The 11286-nt window shown below is 49.4% G+C and overlaps 1 protein-coding gene across 1 annotated transcript; it reads right to left on the minus strand.

Moving 5' to 3' along the window:
* Nucleotides 1-8229: 8229 nt before the first annotated feature.
* Nucleotides 8230-8961, minus strand: LOC138351003 (glutamic acid-rich protein-like). Its single transcript, XM_069302473.1, has 3 exons — nt 8896-8961; nt 8347-8668; nt 8230-8237 (listed from the first exon to the last, which is right to left on the minus strand). Exons 1-3 carry the CDS (start codon nt 8959-8961, stop codon nt 8230-8232), a joined length of 396 nt encoding a protein of 131 aa, XP_069158574.1.
* Nucleotides 8962-11286: the final 2325 nt, after the last annotated feature.

Raw genomic sequence — 11286 nt, forward strand, 5'->3', positions numbered from 1 at the left:
ATCACATCCTTGCTTCAAAGTCTTGCATCACAGCCTTGCATCACAGCCTTGCATCACAGCCTTGCATCACAACCTTGCTTCACAGCCTTGCATCACAGCCTTGCATCACAGCCTTGCATCACAGCCTTGCATCACAGCCTTGCATCACAGCCTTGCTTCAAAGCCTTGCATCGCAGCCATGCATCACTATAAATATTGATGTAAGAACCCCTAGCTTCCCAAGCCCTCTAGCGAATTTTCGTTTGAGCCGGACGATGACCTTACCCAACATTATGATATTATAGAGGAAGAGATTATTACTCCGCGTTATCTCGGCCACTGGCGTGTCGGGGGTCTTGTTGCTAGAGACTTTGGTGTCTCTTCGGGCTGCTCAACATGGGCTATTGCAAATGCAAGTAGCAATTACTGGTCCTTTGTGAGAGTCCAGTCATTACAAGAAGCTGCCTGGATCTTCTTCTTTCATGTTCCGTGTTCTCTTATCACATCAGGACTCCAATTACTGCTGGGTAAACAAAAGTCAAAGCTCGGTTTCGATCATCCCCGTCCAGGGTTCGAACCTTGTCGACATCTGTGGCGAGGTGTGGGTCAAGCCTATAATATTATATAATAATAGGGAGCCGGTCGGCCGAGCGGACAGCACACTGGACTTGTGATCCTGTGGTCCCGGGTTCGATCCTGGGCGCCGGCGAGAAACAATGGGCAGAGTTTCTTTCACCCTATGCCCCCTGTTACCTAGCAGTGAAATAGGTACCTGGGTGTTAGTCAGCTGTCACGGGCTGCTTCCTGGGGGTGGAGGCCTGGTCGAGGACCGGGCCGCGGGGACACTAAAGCCCCGAAATCATCTCAAGATAACCTCAAGAAACATGCTGCCACTGCGCCACAAGGTGGAACTGCTGGGTTTTCTCACCCCAGACACCTTGGGACTGATATAGACCAACTTGTAGAGTTAGCTTTATTTTGACCGAGTGATAATTGACTATTTTATATCAATAATTCCCCAGACGTAATGCAAGGAATGTTAAACAATGTGAACATATATTATAAAATGCAGTTATATTCTCCTGTAAAGTGTTAATGTTTTATGTAACGTCTTGATACGTGTGAAAACACCTTTATTTATGTAATTATTTTCAAGCAAATATATTTGGGAATTAATATTTTTTGTCCACATTATAACCAAAGAACAATAATGCAATATGCAAATAGTTTGTTAAGGAAGGGAAATTTTAGGGGAAAGCGTCAAGCCATTATGACTGTATATAACACTTGGAAGGGGTCAGGATAGGGATTTGGGATAGGACGGGAGGAAGGAATGGTGTCAAACACTTGGACGGTCGGGGATTGAACACCGACCTGAATGAAGCGAGACCGTCGCTCGACCGTCCAGCCCAAGTGGTTGGGCATAGGTTGAGAGGTAGAAAGCTGCAGATCAAGTGTGTGTGAAATCTGAAGATCAGACAAGGTATAATGTCAGACTAAGAGCGGAATGCTTCAGTGTGGGCAAGGCCGCCGTGCAGGGGACACCGTGCGCGCCTCTCCAGCTGTGAGGCTCAGATACCAGCACCTCACATCAGCCAGGAGGTCCCTGACCAGCGCCAGGATTCTTGAAGCATGTACAGAGCTAATAAACTGTTTAATAAATGCAAACTAAGTCGCCATGATAGAAGAAAGATATACAGGTTTCGTAAGTGGACACGCAAGTGCTTGATGCATGCTGTCCAAGGGATTATGATCATTAAGCACCATGTATTTCTTCCCGAGTGATTTTGACATAACTTTACTCAGGAAGACTGAACATTCTCCAGTGCATGATTCAGGAAAGCTTCCATGTGAACTTTTGAAATAGTTGTACAAGTTCGCTGCGAGTCCACAGAGGGCGGTAGTGCTTTTCGTCTCACCAATCACAGTGAAGTAATCACTGTGATTGGCTAATCACATTGCTGACTCGGCTGGAGAACTGACCAATCATACACGTTTGATGTCAGCTAATGTTTATTAACAATATTGGTGTTAGGTTTTCAGCCCAGAGTATCTAGGAGTAATCATGTCAGAAGACCTTACCTTTGCTGAACGCAATAACGCAGCTGTCACGACTGCAAGAAAAATGACAGGTTGGATAACAAGGGCCTTCCAAACATGGGACTCCATACCTGTGATGATACTTTTCAAGCCAACAGTGCTCTCTAGGGTGGAATATTGTTGCACACTAACAACCCCATTCAGAGCTGGAGAAGTTGCTGACCTGGAGAGCGTATAAAGATCTTTTACTACTAGAATCCACTCAACAGGTGACGGGGGCTCCGTCACCTGTTGTAATGGCGCCTGTGTGGCTCCGTCACCTGTTGTAATGGCGCCTGTGTGGCTCCGTCACCTGCTGTAATGGCGCCTGTGTGGCTCCGTAACCTGTTGTAATGGCGCCTGTGTGGCTCCGTCACCTGTTGTAATGGCGCCTGTGTGGCTCCGTCACCTGTTGTAATGGCGCCTGTGTGGCTCCGTCACCTGTTGTAATGGCGCCTGTGTGGCTCCGTCACCTGTTGTAATGGCACCTGTTGTAATGGCACCTGTGTGGCTCCGTCACCTGTTGTAATGGCACCTGTGTGGCTCCGTCACCTGTTGTAATGGCGCCTGTGTGGCTCCGTCACCTGTTGTAATGGCGCCTGTGTGGCTCCGTCACCTGTTGTAATGACACCTGTGTGGCTCCGTCACCTGTTGTAATGGCACCTGTGTGGCTCCGTCACCTGTTGTAATGGCACCTGTGTGACTCCGTCACCTGTTGTAATGGCACCTGTGTGACTCCGTCACCTGTTGTAATGGCGCCTGTGTGGCTCCGTCACCTGTTGTAATGACACCTGTGTGGCTCCGTCACCTGTTGTAATGGCACCTGTGTGACTCCACTCAGTATTCCACTTCTCAGTTCTGTGTACTCTCAACACACTTATGTTAATCGTGTCTTCTAACTAAACAAAGAGTATCTATAGATATGTTGTTTAGTGTAAACAAAGAGTATCTATAGATATGTTGTTTAGTGTAAACAAAGAGTATCTATAGATATGTTGTTTAGTGTACTGCAGCGCATGTGATCACTCAAGTGTTCCACCCTGTTCCTGGCCCGTGGTGACCCCACTGGCCAGGCCAGGGCCGACCCCACTGGCTAGGCCAGGGCCGACCCCACTGGCTAGGCCAGGGCCGACCCCACTGGCTAGGCCAGGGCCGACCCCACTGGCTAGGCCAGGGCCGACCCCATTGGCTAGGCCAGGGCCGACCCCACTGGCTAGGCCAGGGCCGACCCCACTGGCTAGGCCAGGGCCGACCCCACTGGCTAGGCCAGGGCCGACCCCACTGGCTAGGCCAGGGCCGACCCCACTGGCTAGGCCAGGGCCGACCCCACTGGCCAGGCCAGGGCCGACCCCACTGGCTAGGCCAGGGCCGACCCCACTGGCTAGGCCAGGGCCGACCCCACTGGCTAGGCCAGGGCCGACCCCACTGGCTAGGCCAGGGCCGACCCCACTGGCTAGGCCAGGGCCGACCCCACTGGCTAGGCCAAGGCCGACCCCACTGGCTAGGCCAGGGCCGACCCCACTGGCTAGGCCAGGGCCGACCCCACTGGCTAGGCCAGGGCCGACCCCACTGGCTAGGCCAAGGCCGACCCCACTGGCTAGGCCAGGGCCGACCCCACTGGCTAGGCCAGGGCCGACCCCACTGGCTAGGCCAGGGCCGACCCCACTGGCTAGGCCAGGGCCGACCCCACTGGCTAGGCCAGGGCCGACCCCACTGGCTAGGCCAGGGCCGACCCCACTGGCTAGGCCAGGGCCTGCCCAGTAGCACGCTCTCTTTAAACACGGGATATATTCATAATAATAATAATAATAATAATAATTTATTTGCAACGTACAATTTGTTGGTGAGATTACGTAATATTGGCATTTTTACATCCTTGCAAAGCCAGTATCACACACACAGGGCTTCGGGGGAGCTATACTACCGGTTTACCAAATGTATTTGGGTAGAGTTAACTATTTATGATTTATTCTACACTCTTACCATAATGTAAGCAATTTTCATTAAGTATTGTGATAGGAAACATACTGACGTCTTGGAGGATACGTCATGACGTCTGGGTGTCACGTCATGGAGGATATAGGCTGACTCTGGCTGACTACGCTGACTCTGGGTGACTCCGACTGACTCTGGCTGACTCTGGCTGACTCTGGCTGACTCTGGCTGACTTTGGCTGACCCTTACCTGACCCTGCCTGACCCTGGCTGACTCTGGCTGACTACGCTGACTCTGGGTGACTCTGGCTGACTCTGGCTGACTCTGGCTGACTCTGGCTGACTCTGGCTGACTCTGGCTGACCCTTACCTGACCCTGCCTGACCCTGGCTGACCCTGGCTGACTCTGTGTCAGGATCGCTTGGCTTGGGTCTGACAATCAGATATGGACCATGTGGCTCCTGCATGGGCCACGTCTCTTTTTCTTCTATAAAATCTTAATAATCCATGAATAACTTGAATATACTTTATTATATCTTGGCATAAGTGGTCATTTGTCCACACGAGAAAAACATGAGGAGTTCAGGGTATTACGAGGGGATAGAACCAGGTCTGGGCATTATGGGTAAGGAACCAGGTCTGGGCATTATGGGTAAGGAACCAGGTCTGGGCATTATGGGTAAGGAACCAGGTCTGGGCATTATGGGTAAGGAACCAGGTCTGGGCATTATGGGTAAGGAACCAGGTCTGGGCATTATGGGTAAGGAACCAGGTCTGGGCATTATGGGTAAGGTGGAGCAGTGTGTGTGTGTCTCAGTATTAGAGATACATTGATGTCTCAGTAAATCTTAGCTACTGACCCTCTTATATAGTTTATCACGACATCAATGTAAACAAAGACATTGAACTGATGAGATGGCAGAAGACGAATATTACTTACATGTGAACGTTTTTACTATAAACGGAAAATAGCATCATATTTTCACTGATGTTTCCAAGACCACAAAAGTTGGTAGTATCATGATTTTACACAAACAATTACATGGGTTTCTTTTGAGAACAATTTTATAGTATTCTTGGTATTCAACTTGTGCTATACCGTGACGCTGTAGTGTAAACATTCACCGCCATCAGGGACTATAGGTGAATGGCAGCGCGGTGGGCAGCCAGAGAGGGCAGCCAGAGAGGGCAGCCAGAGAAGGGCAGCCTAGAGAAGAGGCAGCTAGGCGTGTACGGGTGGTAGAAAGTAATTTAGAAAAAGAGGCATATCGTGTGTGTGGGGACGTGAGTGTTCCTGCTCAGGAAGGGCCAGGAAGCACACGGAAGGACACCGCTGCACCACGACTATGATGCTGTTAGCGTTGCAGCGTGCTGAGGTTGGCATGCAGGCCGAGGGTGGATGAGGCACTAGGCTGGAACACATGGGGTTGAGGGGGGGGCTGGGGCAGGCAAGCTGATGCAGGCTGTGATAGGTAGGCTATAAGGCTTGGTGGAACATGTAGGCTGAGCCTGGTAGGTAAAGACAGACTGGGACAGGTATAGGCCGAGACAGAGTGGATGGAAGAAATAACCCGAGGCAGGCTGGGACAGGTAGAATGGGGTAGGTAGGCCGAGTCATTTTGGAACAGGTTAGCTTAGGTAGATGGAAGTAGAATCGTCATGGAATGAACACTTAAATCGTGCAGAACATTATTTTCATGGAGGATGGAATGATTCAACGACTCAAGACGGGCGACGTCTGCAACAGACGACCCTAGACGGGCAACACCTGCAACAGACGACCCTAGACGGGCAACACCTGCAACAGACGACCCTAGACGGGCAACACCTGCAACAGACGACCCTAGACGGGCAACACCTGCAACAGACGACCCTAGACGGGCAACACCTGCAACAGACGACCCTAGACGGGCAACCCCTGCAACAGACGACCTTAGACGGGCAACACCTGCAACAGACGACCCTAGACGGGCAACACCTGCAACAGACGACCCTAGACGGGCAACACTTGCAACAGACGACCCTAGACGGGCAACACCTGCAACAGGCGACCCTAGACGGGCAACGCCTGCAACAGGCGACCCTAGACGGGCAACGCCTGCAACAGACGACCCTAGACGGGCAACGCCTGAAACAGACGACCCTAGACGGGCAACGCCTGCAACAGACGACCCTAGACGGGCAACGTCTGCAACAGACGACCCTAGACGGGCAACATCTGCAACAGACGACCCTAGACGGGCAACGTCTGCAACAGACGACCCTAGACGGGCAACATCTGCAACAGACGACCCTAGACGGGCAACGTTTGCAACAGACGACCCTAGACGGGCAACATCTGCAATGGACGACCCTAGACGGGCAACGCCTGCAACAGACGACCCTGGACGGTCAACGCCTGCAACAGACGACCCTAGACGGGCAACCCCTGCAACAGACGACCCTAGACGGGCAACGCCTGCAACAGACGACCCTAGACGGGCAACCCCTGCAACAGACGACCCTAGACGGGCAACACCTGCAACAGACGACCCTAGACGGGCAACGTCTGCAACAGACGACCCTAGACGGGCAACGTTTGCAACAGACGACCCTAGACGGGCAACATCTGCAACAGACGACCCTAGACGGGCAACATCTGCAACAGACGACCCTAGACGGGCAACGTCTGCAACAGACGACCCTAGACGGGCAACACCTGCAACAGACGACCCTAGACGGGCAACATCTGCAATGGACGACCCTAGACGGGCAACGTTTGCAACAGACGACCCTAGACGGGCAACATCTGCAACAGACGACCCTAGACGGGCAACGTCTGCAACAGACGACCCTAGACGGGCGACGTCTGCAACAGACGACCCTAGACGGGCAACACCTGCAATGGACGACCCTAGACGGGCAACGCCTGCAACAGACGACCCTAGACGGGCGACCCCTGCAACAGGCGACCCTAGACGGGCAACCCCTGCAACAGACGACCCTAGACGGGCGACGTCTGCAACTGACGACCCTAGACGGGCAACGTCTGCAACAGGCGACCCTAGACGGGCGACGCCTGCAACAGACGACCCTAGACGGGCAATAGCCAGCGGGAGGGGACTTCAGGGAGGCTTCAACAACCCGTCCTCTTACAAATTACGACGCTTTACGCTCGTATGCGCACGCGTATGCGCACTCAGACTAGAAATCGACGTAATTTCAAATGAAATCGGCTCACGAAATTGACATATTGTCCCGTTTTCTGTTTTGGGTCCTCTGGCTTAGGCTGTTAGGTTAGCAGAGGAAACTTTCAATTAACGGTTTTAATGACGTTTTGAAAGGAGAACTTCCTCCTGCCCTCCTAACCTGCCAGAAGATCCTTAACTTGCTGTTTTGAAGAAAAAAAATTACAAAATTTATTTTCAATAAATTTTCATTTTAAAATTACGGCTTTTTTTTGGGGGGGGGGCCGTAGAGCATACGAGGGATAAGCGACGTAGTTCGTAAGAGGACGGATTGGGCTAACAAGGTGATTGGAGCCGGCGGAACGACACGCAAAAATCTCCACCTGGTATACACGCTACAATGATTGGGAACAGATTCTGATATTCGAACGACGTCGTTAGGGTGGGCGGGGATCGAACCCCAGAACACCAAATGGGAGAGTTATTGGAGATTAGTTATAAGACATCACAGAGTGATGTTTTATGACATCACGTGACACTCTCCCCAGTGTCGACGTGACACTGTGGGGAGGGAAGATGACACCGGTGTCGTGACATGATGTCACAGGTCCTCAGGCGTCGTGGAGAAATCGTTGAGTTTATATATAGATATATATATATATATAGGTAGCTAACCTAACCTATATATATATATATATATATATATATATATATATATATATATATATATATATATATATATATATATAAGAAATAAGAAATATTGATTTAATATTTTTAATGTCTAGACAGATTATTGAGATAAAATTTGATTAAAATATAATTAGATATAGGATTTAAAGATTATAAGTAGTACTTGATAGTACCATTGATTCCTGGTAGCAGATTTGTATTATCCATCATCAGAAGTCAATTAATGTTCCAATTGTTTTTTTAATTAACAGGTTCTTGTGGACTCTTTAAAATCCTTGAGAATTCATGCATAATGTCACGTAGGTGCATATGGGCCCCATGGCATACGTGATCATGGTAGCATTGTCATGTAGGATTTAGTTGATGTAGGATATGTATTATGAATCTGATGTAGGATATGTATAATGCATCTGATGTGATTCTAATATGATTCTGGTATAAAAATAATACATTTCTTAGATAATAATATTGATACAGTGGGTATAATTTCCTACACTCCTCCTTATCCACATCCTCCTCCTTATCCACATCCTCCTCCTTATCCACATCCTCCTCTTTATCCACATCCTCCTCTTTATTCACATCCTCCTCTTTATCCACATCCTCCTTATCCACATCCTCCTTATCCACATCCTCCTTATCTACATCCTCCTTATCCACATCCTCCTTATCCACATCCTCCTTATCCACATCCTCCTCTTTATTCACATCCTCCTCTTTATCCACATCCTCCTTATCCACATCCTCCTTATCCACATCCTCCTTATCTACATCCTCCTCCTTATCCACATCCTCCTCCTTATCCACATCCTCCTCCTAGGAACATACCAAAACAGCTTTTAGGATAATTACATCCTAGCCGGGTTTGATGAATGGATGAACGTTCTTTACACACGCTCATGTGGGATCGTCATTCACAGCCATCCACGCTTGGGGCTCCACCCCTCATTAGCAGGCAGGTGTGGAGGCTGACCTCTTCAGGTGTAGTGCGCAGGTGTGGAGGCTGATACCTGTAGGTGTAGTGCACAGGTGTGGGGGCTGACCTCTGGAGGTTTAGTGGGGAGGCTGATCTCTGCGGGTGTAGTGCACAGGTGTGGAGGCTGACCCATGCAGGTATAGTTTGCAGGTGTGGAGGCTGACCCCTGCAGGTTTAGTGCGCAGGTGTCGTGGCTGACTCCTCCTGGTGTAGTGCGCAGGTGTGGAGGCTGCCCTCCCCCCTGCATGTGTAGTGCGCAGGTGTGGAAACTCACACTATGGGAAAATATCCACGGGTTATATGTCAAGATATCCAACAGTCACGCATTAAAAAAAATCCGCATTGCAGGTGTATAATAATTACAGCAATTAGGTCGTGTGGTAACCATTGTTTTTTCTCGTATAAATTGTATTAATCACGTTAAAGTGTTATATTATCTATCGTAATACTTCATGAACTATGTTATGAGGGACGGAGGGAACAGATAGATATCAGAACGAGAGAGTAGATGTGTACGATATTAATTAAAGAAACAAGTATTGCTTCATCTTGTGAGTCATAATATTATCATCAGAAATTATTAGTCCATTAAATGTTTATTAAGAATTATATAAAAAGCAATTTATTATTGTGTTGTCATTAATTAATGATTGAATTAGTATGCAATCGAAAAATCATTAATAATGTACTGGATCTCAATTACTTTTTAGAGATAGAATTAATTATTAACTGCAATATGCAACTGGGGTGCTTAGTTTGATCCCACAGTTAACTGGTGGGTGATCTTGACGCCCACACCGCCCACACTGGTCTTGCCGCCCACACCCCCACCCTGCCCTCGCCGCCCACACCCCCACCCTGCCCTCGCCACCCACACACCCCCACCCTGCCCTCGCCGCCCACACCCCCACTCTGCCCTCGCCGCCCACACCCCCCCCCACCCTGCCCTCGCCGCCCACACCGCCCACCCTGGTCTCTCCAGCCTGTCATCAAGACCCCGCCTGAGATGTCTCAACATAACTGGTGGCCGCACTCTTCAGCACCTGCTTCTCTCTCTCCAGTGATAGCGAGAAGAGCCACGATATCTTAGAGCAACTCCAGCCACAAGATAACCCATCCAGAGGATACATTGACCAGTCATTACCGTGGCTGTAATCACCTCCCATCCGCTGCATAATACAGATAAGCTGATATAAGCTTAATATTATTATTACTCTACACGGGTCACTGGCACCTGGCAGGTTTGGTATTTAACTGGGACGCCGCTTATATTGACCGATCAAGTGAGTAATATTCCTAGAGTTGTGTTGTTATTAGTGAACAACAACGAACTAGTTGTTAGTGAACTAGTGAAATTGTAGACAACTCCGCTTTATAACAGTGAATCAGTGAGAATGGTGTTGTGCTGTTGCACTGATTATTGTATTGTCCTGGTGACAGGTTTTTGAGTGATTCAGAGTAAGGTGGAGCTGTCGTCTTGTAAGGTGGAGCTGTCGTCTTGTAAGGTGGAGCTGTCGTCTTGCAAGGTGGAGCTGTCGTCTTGCAAGGTGGAGTTGTCGCCTTGCAAGGTGGAGCTGTCGTCTTGCAAGATGGAGCTGTCGCCTTGCAAGGTGGAGCTGTCGCCTTGCAAGATGGAGCTGTCGTCTTGCAAGATATAGCTGTCGCCTTGCAAGGTGGAGCTGTCGCCTTGCAAGGTGGAGCTGTCGCCTTGCAAGATGGAGCTGTCGCCTTGCAAGGTGGAGCTGTCGTTACTTTAGCCAAGTTATTGTGACTCATCGCCTGCATAAATCACGACTGTTGATACTGGGTCACTTCAACTTTAAAGCAATAGACTAGGGAGACCTATGAAGCAAGAACAGGAGGACATTTGGACAGGCAGATTTTAAACCTCCTTCTGGAGACATTCTTGCATCAACACATCAAGCATGGCCGGTCGGCCGAGCGGACAGCACACTGGACTTGTGATCCTGTGGTCCTGGGTTCGATCCCAGGCGCCGGCGAGAAACAATGGGCAAAGTTTCTTTCACCCTATGCCCCTGTTACCTAGCAGTAAATAGGTACCTGGGTGTAAGTCAGCTGTCACGGGCTGCTTCCTGGGGGTGGAGGCCTGGTCGAGGACCGGGCCGCGGGGACACTAAAGCCCCGAAATCATCTCAAGATAACCTCGAGATAAGGCCACAAGAATGAGGGAAGGGAATGTACCATCAGTACCGGATCTAATATTCACCAGGAAAGAAGAAGACATCCAGTACCTTCCTGCCTTTGGAAAGAGTGATCATGTCCTGTTAGAAATTAAATATGCTTTAAGATTATCATCTAGAAGAAAATGGGGACATTGAAACTGACATTGGGGACAGAATAATTTCCAGACTGTTGAAAATGGGAAACAGATTCACGGAAAATGAAAAGGAAATGTGTGAAACTTTAAACGAAAAGTTTCAAAGTGTGTTTGTACAAA

This window comes from Procambarus clarkii, chromosome 48 (genome assembly GCF_040958095.1).
Source record: "Procambarus clarkii isolate CNS0578487 chromosome 48, FALCON_Pclarkii_2.0, whole genome shotgun sequence".
Lineage (NCBI taxonomy): Eukaryota > Metazoa > Arthropoda > Malacostraca > Decapoda > Cambaridae > Procambarus > Procambarus clarkii.